The 20,766-nt window shown below is 45.0% G+C and overlaps 1 protein-coding gene across 1 annotated transcript in view; it reads left to right on the top strand.

Moving 5' to 3' along the window:
- Positions 1–20,766, top strand: part of Cpsf160 (cleavage and polyadenylation specificity factor subunit 1) — a 105,284-nt gene that overhangs the window by 33,791 nt on the left and 50,727 nt on the right. The window contains exons 7-15 of the mRNA XM_075673504.1: positions 3,338–3,477; positions 9,572–9,682; positions 9,777–9,870; positions 9,955–10,042; positions 10,146–10,274; positions 10,457–10,511; positions 10,578–10,669; positions 10,928–11,083; positions 11,560–11,649. Coding sequence (XP_075529619.1) covers positions 3,338–3,477; positions 9,572–9,682; positions 9,777–9,870; positions 9,955–10,042; positions 10,146–10,274; positions 10,457–10,511; positions 10,578–10,669; positions 10,928–11,083; positions 11,560–11,649 — 955 coding nt within the window. The remainder of the gene's footprint in view (positions 1–3,337; positions 3,478–9,571; positions 9,683–9,776; positions 9,871–9,954; positions 10,043–10,145; positions 10,275–10,456; positions 10,512–10,577; positions 10,670–10,927; positions 11,084–11,559; positions 11,650–20,766) is intronic.

Below are 20,766 nucleotides of genomic sequence, written 5' to 3' on the forward strand. Positions count from 1 at the left end.
GACCGTGGCGTGTTTCTGCCACCATCAATCACTTCGAGTGCTTTGCTGTTTTTGTTAACAAAAGTGGCGGTGGCCTCGCAAGCTTGCTGTGACGATATTTTATGCAATCTAAGCGAGCAGAAATGCTTTACAGCACTATGGCACACTCTTACCGTTGTACAGACCAAATGATATGGGGACTAGTGCTTCGGTAGACTTTGTGTAATCCTATGGGTGTTTTCTGGGGAGGGAAAAATATTTTGTTCAGGCAAGAATTTTGTTGCCTCGGGCTTTCATTATCACAGGGTGCAACTGTAGAGTAAAACCTTGTTGATTGGTCGCTATTCTTGAAGTCTTTAGGAATGCTGGCCTTCAACTTAACTCTTCTAAGTGCCATTTTGGACACAGCGAAGTCATAGTTCTTGGCCACCTTGTCAGTGCTGCCGGTATACATACTGATCCTGATAAGATTCACGCAGTGAAGAACATTCCTGTGCCCTGCTCAGCAAGAGATGTGCGCAGCTTCGGGGGCTTATGATCCTATTTTCGCCAGTTTGTTAAAAATTTTGTGGATATCACCGGGCCACTGACTGACCTTCTCAAGAAGGACACTGCATTCTCCTAGGGCTGTGAACAAGCAGACGCCTTCTACACCCTCATTTGCTTTTTGACAAAGCCTCCAATGTTAGGCCACTTTAATCCATCTGTACCAATTCAAGTTTGCACAGACGCCAGTGGCCATGGCATGGGGGCTGTCCTCGCCCAACAGCAAAATGGAGTCGAGCATGTCACAGCCTATGTCAGTCGCCTCTTCTCCCCTTCAGAGCGCAATTTTGGTCTGGGAAGCGGCTAAATTTCATCCTTACTTGTTTGGCCACCCATTTTCTGTCATCATGGACCACCATGCCCTGTGCTGGCTATTGTCACTGAAAGACCTGACTGGCCGCCTTTGTTTCTGGGCACTTGGACTTCAGGAGTATTCTTTCGTTGCGATGTACAAGCCCGGCCACTTGTATCTGGATGCCGACTGCTTGTCTCGTCATCCCGTCGATCCTCCTGATGACGACGAATAGGATGCTGACACTTGCCTTCTGGCTATTTCTGACTTTCGCAACATCGTTACTGAGCAGTAAAAGGAGAAAGGGCAACTCTCTACAGTCGATCATTGAGTGCTTGACTTCTGGACAATCGGATCGCTCAACCAGAATGTTTGTGTTCCATGATGACATTTTTTCTCGCCACAACATCAGCTCTGATGGACCAGATTTAGTGCTACCGTAGTTGTTCCTCGTCATCTCCATTCTACTGTTCTTGCTGAGCTCCACATCTCCCACACTTATGACAGAGTTCAGCGTTGCTTCTTCTGGCCAGGCCTTTACCGCTCTGTGCGACGTTACATTGTGTCTTGCGACCCCTGCCAGCATCGAAAGAGGCCACGTGCGCTACCTGCTGACCACCTTCATCCAACCGATGTTCTGACGGAGCCCTTCTTTGTCAGCGTGGACTTTCTTGGCCCCTTCTCCACATCCATAAAAGGGAACAAATGGATAGTCATTGCCACAGACTATGCAACATGCTATGCCAGTAGACGTGCCCTGTCCCCTGGTGTAGGATAGCCAACCGGACGTTATTCTGGTTAACCTCCCTGCCTTCTGCTTTTTTCTTTTCTTCCTTTCTTCTGGCCACCAGCTGTGCTACAGATGTAGCAGACTTTTTACTTCAAAATGTAATTCTTCACCATGGCGCGCAAGGGCAGCTACTGACAGGTTGTGGCCACTACTTCCTGTCCCATGTTGTTGAAGACATACTTCGTTCCTGCTCCGCCGAACAGAAGCTCACAACCACATATCACCCACAAATGAACGGACTGACTGAATGACTGAATTGCACCCTTACAGAGATGCATACAATTCGTCATGTCATGATACCACCAGTTTCTCGCCTTTCTACCATTTGTTCGATCGCCATCCCACTCAGCCTTTTGACACCTTGCTACCTTCGGTGTTGAGACATACAACGGAATACATCCACGACGCCGTTGGTCAGGCTTGTATGGCTCGCCAAGTTGCCTATGATCGACTTAAAGTGGCTCAGGCATCACAAAAGACTCGCTACATCAGTCTCCACTGGAGCCTTCAGTTTTCTCCTGGGAATCTCGTTCTTTTGTGGACTCCAAGTCGCCACATCGGCCTCTCCGAAAAACTGCTGTCACACTGCACCGGGCCTTACCGGGTATTGCAACGATTAGGTCACTTAAATTACAAAAGCGTCCCGGTTGAAGACATGCGTCCTCATCCCAGCTACAAATTGACATCATCCACGTGTCCCGTTTAAAACGGTACTGTTCATCTAATTCTCTGTCATTCTAACAAGTGCCAACTCTCGGGGGTTATGTTATGGTGCATTTGGACAGGACTGTGCGTGCAAGAGGGAGACGAAGAGGAATTGGTAGACTGTCTTCTGGAGCTGTGACCGTTGAAGCAGCCTGCCCAATTACGTCTTTTTCCCATGTAAATAGTTGTACAACATTTGTGTATCGGGCTTCTTCTTTGTAACATTATGTTCTTGTTTGTTACGTTTTCCTGGCCCATTTGTGTATCTGTCTTGCATAATTGTTATCGGATGTTAATTTTTGCTGAATAATGCATTCTTTTTTCTTTTTTTTTTCTGTGGACCCCTATGAAGTGTAACAATTGCGTTATACTGTGTAATAGATATCTGGTTCTAGAGTGTAGCAAAAATGATTAGAAGTGGCAAATCTGGTGACATGATCTCTACTTAGGTTCACTGTGATGAGGTTTCCTGCTTTTGTAAATTTAGGTGTTATGACTATAAAAATAGGTGGTAAAATAGTCCCAGAAGTGAATTGAGATTAAGGAACACCTGCTTTTTGTGGTGTAAGAAAAGGAGGGGGGCACACTTTACAAACACACATTTTCACAAGGAAAACAGTTTGTAATACGCTCAAGCACCCAAGTGGTATTTGCTTGTGTTGGACAGTGAGTTATGAAATCATGTACTGAGCCATGTAATCATGTAATTCTATGACAGCCTTTTATGGCAGTGCCCCTTAGCTGAATATAAAACTGTCTATATTGATCAACATTAACTCTTTATACATAAGATAATTCAAGGAACTAATAGAATATTTAGTATGAAATATCTAGTGTTGGCAGAGCAGTCATTACTATAGTGGGGAAGGACACAAGTGTAAAAGCATTTGCTTTTTGAAGCATGACTATGTCGTCAATTTTCGTGCAAGTGGATGTTTATATTACAATCAATCATGGTGTACAGTTTGTGTTTTTTTTTCTTTAGTGTTATGCGAAAGTTGTAAGCGTATTTTTTTTTCACTTAGGCGGATTGCCATCCGGCAGGACACATGCTGTATTCTGGCACTTTCATTGAACTTGCAACAGCGAGTACACCCAGTCATCTGGTCTTTCACAAACCTTCCCTTCGACTGCCTCCGACTACTGGCTGTACCCAGACCACTTGGTAAGCATTTTAGTTGTGTTTTAAATGACAGCAGCAGTGAAGACACAGAAGCTTCTGTGGGATTGTCTTATTTTCTGTTCCAACATCTACACCATTTTAACGATGTCACAAACATCAGTGAATGCTAAGGAGGGCATGTTGTTTTGATGATTGGGTTCAATTGCATAAAAATTGCTTTGACACCGTGTGATTATGAACTGTATGCCATCTACTAATACTGTTGTCAAAACCCAGATATAGAAAATATTTTTTTGGGATCATAAGCTTGAGAAGGTTTCTTCTTTTAAATTTAATTTATAACATAGGGCTAGTTTTTCCAATTTAGCATGCCAAAATGCACCAGACTCTACCACCAGGCAAACTTAGGAAAGGAAAACTCTTTATGCAGACACAGTATGCATTGGCAAGAAAGAGTGAGCCTTCTTCGAGTCCCTGGGCGTCACCTGTAGTGTTGGTTAAAAAGGATGGCACGTGGCGCCTCTGTGTAGAGTACAGTCATCTGAACAACATTACTAAGAAGGACGTCTACCCGCTCCCACGTATAGACGACGCCCTTGACTGCCTCCACGGTTCCAGCTATTTCTCTTCTATTGATCTTCGTTCTGGATACTGGCAGATTGCTGTTGATGATATGGACAGAGAAAAAACCGCGATCATCACAACTGATGGCCTATACTAATTTAAAGTAATGCCGTTTGGATTATGCAACGCCCCTGCCACCTTTGAGCGTATGATGGACTCCTTACTCCGAGGTTCACATGTCTCTGCTACCCGCCGTGGTTGCTCAGTGGCTATGGTGTTGGGCTGCTGAGCACGAGGTCGCGGGATCGAATCCCGGCCACGGCGGCCGCATTTCGATGGGGGCGAAATGCGAAAACACCCGTGTGCTTAGATTTAGGTGCACGTTAAAGAACCCCAGGTGGTCAAAATTTCCGGAGTCCTCCACTACGGCGTGCCTCATAATCAGAAAGTGGTTTTGGCACGTAAAACCCCAAATATTATTATTACATGTCTCTGCTACCTGAATGACCGTCATCGTCTTCTCGCCCACGTTCGACACTCACCTTGAGCGTCTAACAGCTATACTTGATGTATTTCGAAAGGCGAAGCTGCAACTTAACTCATCCAAATTTCGTTTCGTCCGCCGCCAAATTACTGTTCTGGGCCACCTCGTTGACGCTTCCGGAGGACAGCCTGATCCCGACAAAACTTGCGCTGTCCAAGACTTTCCGGTTCCGAAGACAGCCGCAGACGTTCGAAGTTTTGTAGGGGTTACTCGTACTTTTGTCGTTTTATTCAAGATTTTGTGGCAATTGCTAGACCCCTCACTAATCTTTTGAAAAAAGGCGTACAATTCTCGTGGGGTACTGTAGAAGCCGCCGCCTTCTCTTGTCTCGTTACTCTTCTCCCCTCACCACCCATTCTCGCCCACTTCGACCCTGATGCCCCTACAGAATTGCGTACAGATGCCAGCGGTCATGGCGTAGGTGCCGTCTTAGCCCAGCCTTAGCGTGGCCAGGATCACGTTATTGCTTATGTGAGCCGCCTCCTTACACCATCGAAGCGCAACTATTCCATTGCGGAACGAGAATGCCTTGCTGTAGTCTGGGCGGTTGCGAAGTTCCGCCCTTACCTTTACGGTCACCCTTTTTCCGTAGTCACTGACCATCATGCTCTCTGCTGGCTCTCAACGCTAAGAGATCCTACAGGCCGGTTTGGTCGATGGGCTTTGAGGCTACAAGAATTTTCACATTCCGTGGTCTACAAGTCTGGCCGCCTGCACCAAGACGCTGACAGCTTGTCGCGTTACCCTGTTGATGACCCTGACTCCTCCAATATTACCAGTGCTGCTTGCGTATTCTCTGTGTCGCAGCTGCTTCATTTTGCAGACGAGCAACGTCGTGACGCCTACATCGGAGCACTCATCGACCGTTTTGAACACTCTCCGGCCGACGCCATACTACGCCTCTTCGTCCTCCGCGACGGTACTCTGTACCCTCGTAACCTTCATCCGGACGGCTCTGAGTTCCTACTTGTCATGCCTAACCACCTTTGCTCAACCGTTCTAGAAGAGCTTCACGATGCACCAACGGCAGGACACCTCGGCGTATCTCGAACCTATGACCGCGTACGGCGCCGTTTTTTCTGGCCGGGCCTTGCCCGTTCCGTACGACGTTACGTCGCTGCTTGTGAACTTTGCCAACGACGCAAAAAGCCTTCCCAGCTCCCCGCTGATTACCTGCAGCCGCTCGACATCCCTGCCGAGCCCTTCCATCGCGTCAGCTTAGACCTTCTCGGCCCATTTCCGGTATCTACATCAGGAAACAAGTGGATTGCAGTCGCGGCGGACTACGCGACCCGCTACGCCGTCACCCGTGCTCTTCCGACCAGTTGTGCAACTGATGTTGCGGACTTCCTCCTGCATGATATCATTTTGATTCATGGTGCTCCGCGTCAATTGCTAACAGACCGTGGCCGTACATTCTTAGCCAAAGTCATTGACGACATCATGCGTGCCTTCTCAATACAGCATAAATTTACCACCTCCTACCACCCTCAAACGAACGGCCTCACTGGGTTTGAACCGCACCCTTACAGACATGCTATCCAAATACGTTTCAGACGACCACCATGACTGGGACCAGGCTCTACCTTACATCACCTTTGCGTACAACTCTTCCCTTCTCGACACTGCTGGCTTTTCTCCTTTTTACCTCTTGTATGGTTGTGAACCGACGCTACCACTGGACACTGTGCTTCCGTCCACCACAGCATCAACTAGCGCTTATGCCCGTGATGCTATCGCCCATGCTGACCACGCTCGCCAACTTGCGCGCGCTCGTCTACAAGTGTCTCAAGACAAACAGAAGCAACGCTATGACCTCCGTCATCGTGATGTCCATTTTGTGCCCGGCAGTCTCGTGTTGCTTTGATCACCTTCGTGTAAAGTTGGCCTATGTGAAAAACTCCTTTCTTGTTACACAGGTCCATATCGCGTGCTCCGCAAAGTGACCGATGTCACCTACGAAATCGTTCTAGCCACACCCACTACGTCCTCTGCTGTGATAACCAGTGACATTGTCCACGTCGCCCGACTCAAACCCTACAACTCTCCACGCCCCTTGGATATTTAACAGCACTGTGACAGCGCTTTTGCTGCCGGGGGGTAGTATTACGATATCATCGAGCGATGCTCAAGGGATGAGCCGCCGCGAGAATGACGACAAAGTGGGCCTGTGCCCTTGGCACGAGTGAATGTCGGCCTGGGGCTCTGGCTCCAGTCCAGTGTAAATAGCCTGTAAATAGCCTCTTTCGTCTGCGTCTTTTTACACGTAACAATATGAAAGGTAGATGGAGCATTGGTGCAAATCTCCATGGTGCAAAGAATTCCAATGGCTTTGTCAAGTCTCATAATCCTCTGCATGCGTGCTGCTGCCTTGCATCACAGACCAATGACAGGCGATTTGTTAGCGTAATGTGCACCCATGTGGGAACTATACTCACGGACAACATTCTGTGGCTATGAAGGGAAAGCTATGAGGGTGGTGCGTCTACACATGTGTTACTGCGCCAAGTAGTCCGCCAGCGTTTGTCAGTGCTATTGGTTGCTCGGAACAGATACTGAAAATTGGTGCAGCTTCCATGTGTGATGTTTGTCTAGATGCGGAAGGGAAAAAGCGCAACATAAGTAAGCTTTTACATTCAGTGGTGTATTTCCTCTTATTTAATTGTTGCTAATAAGATGTTTGTTTTCTCTTCCCCAGCTTAAACTCACGTGGATGAAAACGCAGGACACTTTTCAGAAGCGCTTTCACTTGTGTGCACTTTGCCTCCATAGCTTTCCGTTCATAGCCACAGAAAGTTGTCCGTGAGTATAGTGCGTCTGCATAACTGGTCACCCAGGCGTACACATCACCAACTTTAGTGGATCACATGGCATATTGCACCAAAATGTTCCATTGTAAGCTACAGCTTACAATAGAAATTTTTATAGTGTTGAAACACCACCTTGTGCGGTTTTACTCTATAGTGGGAATTGGTGGCCGTAAGGCTTCCAGCGCTCATAGAGGTGCCCTGGCGATCAACACTGACCTACTTGCCACTAGCCGTCATATGGTGGTCGCTTGTGCTATTAGCTCCTTGGTCTTGCCTAGATTTGCTTTAGGAGGTTGCTTCAAAGCTGTAGTAGAGTGTGATGACATATATGTCAGTGCAGGTCTCTGTGGTTGGTCAGATGCGATAAATATCAGGCAACTGCCAGTGGCCATGGTGTTGTCAAAAGGGGGTGATCAACACTTCTGACGTTGCGTGTAGCAACGTGGTGTGCGCACCTGTGTGTGCTGAGGCACATTCGTGGCATTATTGTGTTTTTGGTCATGGATGTTGGGTGTGATGGCATCCAAGTTCAAAATTGAAAGGTAGTATTGGGACCAAGGTGGCATCTTTCTGTATGTCATGTTGGGATGCCAGTGCGTCTTGGTCATTGTCTGGAGGTTTTGTCTTCAAAGGCACTGCAATCAAGGAATGGGGAGAAGCCTGGGCCGGGATGTTCTTCGAGTCAGTTAATAGCATAGGTGGCAGGTACGAGACTGAGCACTGGACACCGAAGTGGACCAGCACTTCAGTTTTAAGTTGAATGTGCGTTGTTTCGCTTGGCGCAGTGAAGGGCAGGTTGATGGCCACATCAAGAGGGAGTAGATGCTGCAGAATCTCATACTTGAATTGCTGAATGGTGATGAGGTTCTGAGCTAGGACTGTCTTACATGTAACAAACCAGCCTTCTATGTCACCATACTTGAACTGCGGAAGCTGTGAATGGAACTGCATACGAGATGGAAACAGGACTGAAGAGGCAGTGCAGCTGTAATAGTTAGGGAGGGTCCACGGTGTTTGAAGCACAGAGGTTATAGGCCTATGCGAGGTAGAACATACCTGTGAGTTCAGTGTTGTGGGCAGTGGCGTGGCTGCTGGTTTTATGGGCTGTCTGTAGCTAGTGATGATGAAGGTTTCAAGCTCATCGTATGGTCAGTTGCGAGGTCCTAGCAGTTCTTTTTGCAGACTGATTAGTAGAATTCAACAGCCGGGTGGTACTTCTCTCGCTGTGAGCTGACCCGGCGAAGGAAGAAGTGGGCCTCCAGCTGGAGGAATCAGACCGCTGGTTGCTGCCTTAGAAACACAGAAGAGGTGGCTGCGCCATCCACAAGTTGTCTTCAATGGGAGCCAAGGGTGCGATTTTCATAGTGGTCCGTGTCCGGGTAACCAATATCTGGAGGTTGCAAGTGAAAGTGACCGTGGCCACATTAGGGAAGCGTCGGCGGCAAGCGACCTGGGGTGCCTTCGTCGCAGGCTAGCACATGGTCTTTGTACAAGACTGTGTTTGCCTTCCTTATTCTCTGGTACTCTTTTGGATGTGACAGGTAGAAGCACTACTACGTAATAATTAATTTTGTAATTAATCACTTTAGAGCTTATGTCCCAATTGCAAAATTGAAGCCGTTCGGTAACGCAATATCCGAATATCCATTTAATCCAGTAATATCCATTTAATGGAAATTCGGTGATCAGAACCACTTACAAGAAATATGTCCTCAAGATTTGTTGCAAAATTCATTGACGTTCCTCTGAACTCCATTTTCCACAGTGCTGATTCTAGTCAGTACTCTGGGAGCACTCATGTGGCCAACTGTTTCTGATGGGATTGGGTTGATGCCATCAACTAGTTCTGTAGTGCATTGCATCATGCACTGAGTTGGTCTTCATATCTTGACTGTCAAACTAGTTGGGCTGGCAAACATGTTTAGAAAATGATGCTGGAGAGGAAAAAATTATTCAATTTCATTTTAAAATATGCTGCCACTTATTTGCTTTAAATTGAGCAAAGATTGAAAGGGCCAAATGTCACCAATTTAAAAATCTCATTCTGAATTTACTATAAAACAGCACAGTGAAGTGGCAGGCAAACAGTTGCTAGAAGGCATGTGTGTCCTTTCCTTGTCTCCTTTGTTTGTCTTTTGTTGGTAGCAAAAGAAATGTATTCCCTAAGTTTTAACCAAATGTGCTTTATTGTGACTTCTGATCTTCGGGGTGTTTTCAGGTGGCGTGCTGATCATGGCTGTTGACTCCTTGCTCTACCTAAACCAGAGTGTACCACCTTATGGTGTTTCACTCAATTCTTTCACAGACTTCAGTACTTCATTTCCACTGAGTAAGTTGTGCAATTGAGAGAGGGATGCATTGACCAGATTTGTTGGGCGGAATGTTTGGGAGGTACATTATACTCTTTTCTATATCATGAACAGAGCCTCAAGAGGGATTGAAGATTTCTTTGGACTGTGCTCAGGCATGTTTTCTGAGCTATGACCGGCTTGTACTCTCACTTAAAGGAGGTGAACTGTAAGATTCCTTGATTTGCCTCTTTTTGCTTAACTTTATTGTGCACACTTTTTACCTTATCCTGCTTCTGTGTTTTCTTAATAGTTATGTGCTAACACTATTCAATGATGGCATGAGGAGTGTCAGGAACTTCTACTTTGACAAGGCGGCTGCCAGTGTGCTCACAACGAGTGTGAGTTTTGACTTCTTGCTTGATACCTACTTTGCACAAGTATTTTTATCCTTGTGTATTGTAGAAAACTGTGTAAAATCGAAATGTGTTTTCTTCAACATAGATGACCCTTTGTGAAGATGGCTATCTTTTTCTTGGTTCGCGACTTGGGAACTCCCTACTACTCCATTACACTGAGAAGGCTGCTGAAGTGGACGACATTGCAAAACGAGATGAAAAAACTGAGGGCGACGTAAGGCCTCCTCCTGACTTAACATTTATGATTGATAGTTTTATATAATGCTTTATAGGTATAAGTGAAGAAGCACAAACATTGAAACTACTATTGCTTGAATATGCAGAATGAGGATAAAAAGCCACATATTTGTTTTATGTTCACACTTTGAATTTATTTGCTTGTTTAATTTGCATTAGGTCAATGACCCTCCTTCAAAAAAGAAAAGAATGGATGCCATCGGGGACTGGATGGGTAGGCTCAATTTGTAGTTACTCAGAAATTTGCAGCAAATACTAATTCTGGCTCTTGCTTGATTAGCTTCTGATGTTGCACTTATTGATCCGGATGAATTGGAAGTGTATGGAAGTGAAACGATGGCAACAAAGCAACTGACATCGTACACTTTCGAGGTATGTACTTGTTCTCTCTTTTACGCATGGTAGCATGCTATGAGTACTTCAGTTGTGGCTATGTTCTTTGTTTTACTAAAAGAAAACTGCAGAACAAGTATCATCATATCGGGCACCATTAACACTTAGAGCTTCATAAGGTGATAAGCATTAGCCTACACTGGAGTTAATATTGTAGCCCTGTTGTAATATTTTGTGTAGTGGAGTTTACGAGTGACCTTATCCATGATTTCTGTCTTGATTAACCTGCCCTGGCAGGTCTGTGACAGTTTGATCAATATTGGACCATGTGGAAAAATATGTATGGGTGAACCGGCCTTTCTCTCTGAAGAGTTTGCTCAGAACACGGATCCAGATCTGGAGCTAGTCACTACTGCTGGTTATGGAAAAAATGGAGCCCTTTGTGTATTACAGGTAATGCAAAAAGCCCTTTTGTTGCTTTCTTCTTGGCGCAGTTGCAACAATTATGATGCATACAAGTACGGTGCATTATTTTGGAACAGTAAATTTTAGCAACAGCTGTGCATCATTGCCATGTGAGGTAATGCACACGATGATTTCTGTTTGCTCAAACTGAAGCCATCTTTAATTCTGTTTCATGTCCACTGTATGTCCTTAGTTTCACTGCTTTTGTGATTTAAATAGTCTCAAATGAAGCATGCAAGGATTTTGTGGGATGTCAGCTGCTCTATTTTTTTCTTCAGTTAAATGTGAAATTTGGTATATTGTATGTTCGGTGTATGACATTCACTTTCTTGTAATTGTTGAGCACTAGTATTCAGTTGTAATTTAATTTGAACTAAAATGTTGCTTCTTGCACGTTTGTAAATAGTAGTACTCTTCATTAAAGTTCAGTTGGAAATGACGTAAAGCAATTTCTCTCTCCACAGCGCTCAGTTCGGCCTCAAGTGGTGACAACTTTTGAGCTGCCAGGCTGTGTGCATATGTGGACTGTCATGGGCCCTCCTGTGGAGAAAAAGGTGTTTAACAATTTATATATAAATATCAGTTTCTTATGCCTTATGTTTATTACATATGAAGTTTATGTTGGAATTGTTTTTAAATTTGATTAAGCATGTTAGAACCCAGTAGCAGCAGCCAGCTTTGTGGCAGTATTAGTGTGTAAAGCAGTCGCTACAGAAAACTGATTTGGACTAATTGGTTCGTTTTGTAAGTACAGTACAGTACGGTACAGTATGGTAAAAGCACGTTAATTCGGATTTCACGGGACAAAAAAATGTCCGTATATCCGAATGCTGAATTAACAAATAAACAGAAATGGCATGAAAATCAAGCTGGAGAAGCATACCTTTATTTGCTGAAGTACCACATTATGAACGTCTGCCTTTTTGTGCAGATCCCAGCTGACATGATCATTTTTCTGATTCCTTCTAAGTGGTCAACAGCACGCAAGCTGTCGGAAGTGCCAAAGCAGATGTCTTCTCAAGATTAAACCGCCTCTGTGGCTTCTCTTGAGGTGCGATGAGGTCGTGGCTGCTCCTTCTCGCATGGCCTGTCCTCATGGGAATTGTGGTCGTCCAGGGAGCTCGTAACATTAATTAGGATTACTTTATTGGTTAGCTGGCTGGCTGTGGCTACACTATAATTAATAGCGATATTGTTGGCAAGTGTCACATCAATTGGCAAAACAGCGTCAAAGCTCAGGCAGTCATCGTTGCTGGACTCTGCGAGCACCTCTTCAGATACTGCTGCATCCTTTGGCTCAGAGCTAATAAAACCGCTGTGCCGAAAACAGTTGGGGATAACATGTGGAGGCATGTTCTTTCACACCTGAGCGATGATTTGCACTGCGCTAAGGTCCACTTGGTGTTGCTTCCTAACTTCGGAGCAAAAAAAGCATCTACTCTAGCAGTTGCCTTAGGTATTTAGATTTTTACATCTATGATCTATGATCTACATCTACATCTGATCTATGAGTTGAAGAGCAGAAGTAGTACTAGGAGGCAAAAAAAAAAAAAAAACGATGCTTTTCAGTTCGATCATGCAGTTAGGTGTACTGTTGTTTTTTGACGGCCATTATTACTTTGCGCCCCTTGGAAGAGAACTGTCAGTCCAACTGTTGTAGCCAGCCTCGAAAAAATATCTGAGGTCATCCAAGCGCTCCTGTTTACCCGGTATTCAACAGGAAGGATTTTTGGTATTTTTGAAACAGCGTAGGTTTTGAGCTTTCCCAATGACTACAAGGGTCAACGACCGCTCTGTCCCAGTCATATTGGTGGCAAGAAGCACAGTTATTTTTTTTGCTTGCACTTTTTTGCCACCGCAGGGGGTCTTCTTTCAAGGTGACCCTCTTGTCTGGAAGAGCCTTGAAAAAAGAATACCATCTCCAAACACATAATTTGGGTGATATGCAGCAATGTGCTGAAGCAGCTGCATATTTCTCCACTTGGTGATCAAATTTTCATCAACACTGCCCTTTTTTCCGCGCGCACTTCTGAAGGTGCATTTATGCCTCTCTCGGAACTTCACAAACCAACCTTCAGAGGCCTTGAATGAGTCACTGTTCATCATAGTTGCATACTTCTCTGCTTGTGCCATTATCAGAGGTACATGCAAATGCAGGTGCGCATTACGACAGTCGGTCACCCACTAAAACAGAGCTTCTTCCAGCTGAGGAGGAGCTGCGGTTCGCAGGCGCTTTCTTGAAGCATGAAACTTTTCGCCTTCAAAGGCTTGCAGGATGTGTAGTTAGTTTTTCACATATGTGTCCAAAGTGCTTCTCTTCACGTTGTACTTTTTCATGATGTCTTGTTGCGATGCACCATTCTTCAACGCTTTGAAGATTTCAACTTTAGTTTCCAAGTCCTTGGCCACATACTTCTGTTGCTTTGTTAAATTGCCATTAGTGTAGCGAACGGTGGCACGGCATGTACAACATGGACAACGTGGCAACAATGAAAAAAAGAAAACTCGATGAAAATAGACAATTGGATGCTACAATGACAACAGGGAAAAAAGGCACAGGCGAGCAAAGAGAACAAGAAAAGAAAAAAAAATTCATCAATGATTATGATACTCCCTAACACAAATTTTGAGCACAGCTCTGAACGTGTTTTCATTTCGGCTGGCACGAACAATCTGTCTCGCGCGGCTCATTGCAAATGGAGTGAAGTGCAGCGTGACTGCCTCGCCTATCTAGAGATCGTGAGAGGCAGTGCATGAGTGACACGTGTGCACGATTCACAGCGGCCGCTGCAGACAGACTTCCCAAACAATGTGCGCTGCTCTGGCGCCATCTAGTAGGCATCATTGCTGCACAACGGTTTTCTTCTCATACTTTCGTCATACCCTTCTCTTCTGCTTTCCTCTTCGTGTCTTTCATCCCTCGCTGTGCTTTATGTTCGCTCAGTTACGCCGACGCTTACCACTGGAATGGCGGGCTCCTAAGAGTTGCACTTCAAAAAGAAAGGGAAAAAAAACTTATCGACGATTAGAATGCAGTTGAACCTCGCAGTAACAACATCGGCGGGGAACGGGAAAAAACAGGCTTTCGCAAGAATTTCATTGTTGCAAAATGAGATAGCACAGGTAGGTAATGTGTCGCAGAACGAAACATTACTGTCAAAATTTCGTTAGCCTACTTTGGCAAGCTTGTAAGGACATAGAACCTCATTGCCGACAGTACAAAGTGTGCCGTATGCATTGGTCAGCAGTGGCAGCACTGCCGTGGAGCAGTATTCTCGGTCAAATGATTTCGGAGATTGTATCACTTTTGCGAGATTTCGCGTAGCTCGGCACGGGGATGCGGAGCGACATCGCATGCAGCAGCATTTTGCCAGAGAACGCTGTCACCCGTAGGCGCCGACGCATCCGATGCAGAATGCAGAAGTGATTGTATCTCGTGTACCCAAAGGCAAACAATCGCGATTATGGCCCCTTGGCGCAAATCTACGCCTGGTGCCGAATCTGCATGCGATGTCTGTTGGGTGCCACCAAAACCAGCATTCTTGATGCAAGGAATGCGTATTCCCAGGTGACAGCTCGATCACGACCCGATGTGTGGCACTCCATCCTGTGACCACCATCTCAAGCACCATAAACAATTCCGCGTCGGTGGGACATGGATTCTCTTGTTTTTGCTGCATTTTTCTTGCCGAGGCACACATTACGCACTGCACTAGGTGTGGAAAAACCGTCGTCACATGCCAGTCGCAACATGCTGCCACTTCAAATGGGCGATCAACAAACAAGATGGCGTGGCCATGACGCGTTTCCAACGCGATTGCTTCGGGCGCTTGGTTGTTCTTGTAAACAAAAATGGCGGCGCCCATGCAAGCACATTTTGAAGCCTGCTAGCCTTGCGCGTGTAGGTAACATGCGGTGTTACATTCCATCAAATTTTGTTGATGCGGGATTGTAGTACAACGACATCTTGTTGTTGAGAGGTACGAAATGCATTGAATCGTGTGGGTTTTCGCTGGGGACAGGAAAATATTTCGTCGCAAGAATTTTGTAGTCGCAGGATTTCATTATTGTGGGTTTCGACTGTACTCCCTGATGGAAAATTTGAGCACAGCTATATACGTGTTTTCATTTCATGGTATATTGGCTAGTATGGACAACTGTCTCATGCGGCACATTGCGAACAGAGGGAAGTGTGGCGCAACTGCCTTCGTAATTGGGGGATCGCAAGAGGCAGCCTGAGGGGGACAGTGTGGGCACGATTCACAGCAGCTGAAGCAGATGGACCTCCGCTCATGCAGCGATTTGTTTATATGGTATCAGTGGCGTCATCTATCAACAGACGACATGCGCTACTCTGGCATTATCTCATAGCCATCGTCGCCGCAAAGCCTGTCTTGCACAGCACTATGCTTTTCTTCTGATGCTTTCGCCATATCCTCCTTCCCCGCCTTCCTCCTCATGGTTATGCCACACCCTCTTCCTCTGCTTTCTCCCTTGCACTCTCTTAGCTATCACAGTCTTTCATCCGTGCTCCGCGCTCACTCATTGATCCTTCGCTGTGCTCGTTTGCTTGGTTATGAGGACACCGAGGGACGATGCCAACCCTTGCTTAAGAGCTGCGCTCTGAAAGAGACTCAGTGACGCTGGTGTCACCGCACAAACTGATGACGATCACCATGCCATGGCAATGCCTCCCACATTTTGGTTGCACTCAAATGGTGCTAGTGCTGCCTTTACTTCACTTTCTTGCAGTGGCAGTTATCAGCATTTGTCCGAATTATCCGGTGCGCATGCGAATTTTGCCAAATTAACGAACGTTTGGTCACATAGACTAACATGCACTTTTTGTGGGACCAAAATATTGGTCCAAATTTCCAAATAAATGGGTGTTGAATTAACAAGCTTTTACTGTAGAGGCAAAGTAGCACGAAAGCAAGGAGAGACACAGGAGAGACATTTTAGAACAGCACGGGCACGGACTTGTAACTATATTTCAGAAAAACAACAGGTGTAATATAAATTTGCACCTTTATTTGATTACAGCTATGCATAAATCCCCTTTTAACCTCTTGTGTACTCCTAACAAGTGTTGTCATCACTGGAATTTGTGCCACTACATGTTTCTGACAGCGAGTGTAGTCATAAGGAAATATGCCTTGCAGTTTAACCACTTACAGCTACTCTATCAGTCAACTTATAAGTACAGTTTTGGACACTAGATGGTGCTGCATGTCAATGTTAGTCACCAGAACTTCGAAAGTAGCCCAACCGTGAAAGCCTGTTAAGGCAACACTGTTGGTCCAATGCACTTCTCGTGCTACAATAGCTCAGTTGTGTCGCGTTACTTACCATGGTTTATATTACTGCAAAACAGTGCATTTCTTCGTCCTTTTGAAGAAAGCTGAGCTGCTGCACCTATGATGCATGCTAAGATGTATTCGAGATACAGTCGAACCCACTTATAATGATACCAGTTTTAACAATATACACTCGACTGAATTTTCGTATGCCCAAATTTTCGGACATGCCTGATATTTCGGACGTCTTCGCGGCAACGCCACGAGCCCCATAGAATCAATGTATAAGGACATCTGAAGTTTCGGACGCTCGAACCCCCCGCCGTCCAATTTTCCGGACTTTTTGGCGCGACGGAAGGTCCTTTGGCTCCTCACGCAGCGCCCTTGCGAAGGAAATTGACTTGCAGCCGAAGCATATCACCGCTTTGAACCACAACTAGCCGAATCTAGCCGTCACACACCGATTTGGTCTGGCTACGCTGGCTATGTTCATCGCCGCAAATGGCCGCACTTCCGCCTCCGGCACAGTTTCCGGAGCGGCGCTATTTCGTTTGTTTGCACAGGCCACCAGAAGACTCTAATGTTGAAAATGAGGAGCCAATGCCTGCGCCGCCTACAAGCGCCGAGTTGACACGAGCACTGTTGACTCTTTCATCGGTGTACAGTGCTGACATGACCCTTGCTCAGATCGAGGCGAATATGATCACATACAACCGGAACACCGTCCAAACAACAATCAACAAGTTCTTCAAGCCACTGCAGCAATAACACCTGCTGCCCGACGATGCACATGTACATAATAAACCGGCAGTCGGCTGCATACAGAGTTCTTGAACGCCTCTTTTTATAGCGCCCTTATTGATGCTTTGGCAGGGTTTCGGAAGCCTGGTACTTCGCCCTTTACCTCTAGATCTGAGAAAAAAAGAAAAAAGTTGCGTTTTTTGCATGCATTCATTTTTTCAGACTGCCTGAATTTTCGGACGTTTTTACGTTACCTAGAGGGTCCGAAAAATCGGTCGTTGACTGTATTGGTTATTTATTTATTTATTTATTTGAAAATACTGCCAGCTGCTTTTTGGCAGCCAAAGCAGGAGTGGTACATATAAAATACAAAGGGATACTGTACAAGCAAAGAAAATGCCAAAATAAAATTCGAACGCAGCAAGCTCACACACAGTGCAACACAGATCATACTTGTACGTTACTGTGCAGAACAATATCTCTGAAACTAATGACACGAGTTGAATAAAAATTCCGTACGAAAGGAATTGCGTGCTTTGCTCACAACTGAGAAATAGCCGATAAAAAAGAGTTGACAGTACGCTTGTTCGTTACCTCTTGTGGAAGCCTGTTCCATTCTCTTATCGTTCTAGGAAAAAAATGAAAATTCATAAGCGATAGTTCTAGCCTGAGGTACAATAAGGGTAAGTTCGTGCTTTCCGCGGGTACTTCTACACGTGTTAAAATGTAAGTGTTTGTCAAAATTCATTTTAGTTTGGCCGTTCACTATCGTGTAAAGCATCTTCAGACGGTGTAGCTTACGGCGTTCCTCCAGTGTTGGAAGACCAGACCTTGAACAGAGATCAGATAGTGATACTTGTCTTCCGTAGGCATTAAAAATAAACCTGAGTGCTCTTTTTTGTACTTTTTCCAGCTTATCTATATCAGTCTTAGTGTGCGGGTCCCAAACGACATCGCCATATTCAAGTAGAGGACGCACCAGTGAAGTATAACCAACTAGTTTCGTCTTGCTTGTACAGTGCTTCAGACGTTGCCGCAGTAACCATAGTCTTTTTGAGGCTGACGAAACTATCTTTTTAATGTGCGCACTCCATCTTAAATCGCGAGATATTTCAATCCCCAGATATTTAAACGTATCGACAAGAGTAACGCCAACGTCGTTAATTTTGTATGCATGCGATAGTGGACTCTTCTTTTTTGTTATGGTCATTTGGGAGCACTTAGGGATATTTAGGCTCATTTTCCAGGTCTGGCACCAGTTGGCAATTGATGTTAGAGAATTACTTAAGAGTAATTGATCATCTTTAGTTTGAATGGCATGATAAACAACGCAGTCATCCGCGAAAAATCGGCATTGTACAGCAGTGTCAAGTGAGAGATCATTCAGATAAACAAGAAAAAGTAATGGTCCAAGGACGGACCCTTGAGGTACGCCTGAAAGGACTAGAAGCATTGATGATTTAGAGTCACCTATTTGAACATATTGTTGGCGTTGCGTTAGGTAAGAGTCAAGCCACCTCAGAATACGCTCATTTCTAAAGAGATGCTTTAGTTTTAATATCATTTTGGAATGCGACACGCGGTCAAAGGCTTTTTCAAAGTCTAGAAAGATTATGTCGACCTGGCCACTGTTATCAAGAACTGCAAACAAATCATTAGTAATGTGGAGTAACTGTGTCACTGTTGAAAGGCCACGCCTGAATCCGTGTTGACTGTTCATGAAAAGATTGTTGCCTTCTAGGAAGCTGCTTAAATGTTTGAAAAGAAAGTGTTCTAATACCTTGCTAGCTGTGCACAACAACGACACCGAGTGATAGTTAGTTACTGTGAGCTTATCGCCAGTCTTGTGTATTGGTATAATTTTGCCTATTTTCCAGTCAGAAGGAACTTCTCCTTTCTCCAAACTTTTGCTAAAAATAATATAAAGATACTTGGCACACCACTCCGCGTATCTAAACAAAAATGCATTGGGGATTTCGTCGGGTCCCGAAGATTTCCTAATGTCTAAGCTAAGCAATGCTGAAAAAATACCTTCTTCTGTGATTATTAGCTCTGGAAGTTCATACATAGTTGCGTGGCTGAAATCTATATTGTTATCGGCACTGCGCAGAAAAACGGACGAAAAATAGTCGTTGTATGCCGTTGCTATACAAGTTGGGTCAGTGACGTCCTTATCGTGTATTTTCAATTTATTAACTGGTTCCTTCTTTTGCGTCAAGTGAAATCAAAACTTTCTCGGATCGCTGGAAAGGAAGTTGTGCATTTTGACGTTAAAAAAGTGAATCTGGACGATATTATTTTTGAACGCAAGTCCGATCGCAGCTCAGCCAAGGTGCCGCTATCTCTCTGGTTTTTAGACGATAATCGTTTTACGCGCCGCTTTATATGAATGATTTCGCGCGTTATCCAGGGGCTTCGACGTTTGCTATTATGTCTTTTCGGGATATATTTATTCATGCAATGACGCACCGAACATTTGAAGTGCAGCCACAAACTATTAACAGTTGTAAAGTTTCTGTGACAATGTAAAAAGAAATCATAGTCTTGTTTTAAGAAATCTAATATGCTGACATCGTCCGCATTATTAAAATCATAGTAGGGCCTTGGCTTGCTGCGCTCAGCTTTACGCCACAGTTGGCTTTTAAAAAGGACAGAGAAATGGTCAGATATACCGGGCACGATGTCGACAGTATAACCTAGTTGACTGACGTTTTCGGATATGAAGACTAGGTCGAGAATCGAACTTGATACGGCAGTCTGGCGCGTTGGGGTATGCACTACCTGGTGTAGATCGAAGGCATATGCAATGTCTAGCAACAGATCCGCGTGATGGCATGTTGAAGTAGCACACATCAAGTCCCAGTCTATATTAGGCATGTTGAAGTCGCCACTCATTATAACGCAACTGTAGCGCTTTTTGTTGTCGTACAGAAAGTCGTGTAGTGCCTCCAGCAAAGAAATGTCAGCATTGGGTGGCCTATAGACAGCTCCGATAAGTGCGTTTTGGCCGGAAAGTTTGGCAGCTATCCACACCATTTCAATCTGCTTATTGTGTGGGACTAGCGTATACTGAGTGCCTTTCTTCATCACAAGTGCCACACCTCCCCCTCTTGAACAGCGATCATGACGGATAATTTCATGCGTGACAGGTACAACATCTGCATCATCTATGCTATCGTGAAGCCAAGTCTCTGTTACCACGGTGATGTCAGGATCGTAAGCAATGAGTAAACCTTCTAGATCGTCGCTTTTATTTACAATGCTTCTAGCGTTGACATTCATTAAGGATAAAGCTCTTCGGTTATGAGGAACTATCGGCTGAGGTGTGGGGTTGTTTGGATTGCATTGTTGGGTGCAGTCATCCCAAGAGCGTGGTCATTGCCTAGTAGACTGAACAAGTTCGTTCCGCGCCTCATTCCAAAAGTAAAGGGTCCCATTGATTCTAACCTTGTCGAAAACAAGGATGACTTTATCCCCATTGGACCTGTTTACTTTGGTACTTGCCCAAAGCTTCTTGCGGATAGACTGTACCCTAGGCGAAAAGTCCTCCGAAATACTGAATTCTGTATCTCGCAATTTACCACAGTTTTTCAAAATCCTAAATTTGTCTCTCCCATCAACAAGTTTGAGAAT

Source organism: Dermacentor variabilis, chromosome 1, assembly GCF_050947875.1.
Source record: "Dermacentor variabilis isolate Ectoservices chromosome 1, ASM5094787v1, whole genome shotgun sequence".
In the NCBI taxonomy this organism is placed as follows: Eukaryota; Metazoa; Arthropoda; class Arachnida; order Ixodida; family Ixodidae; genus Dermacentor; species Dermacentor variabilis.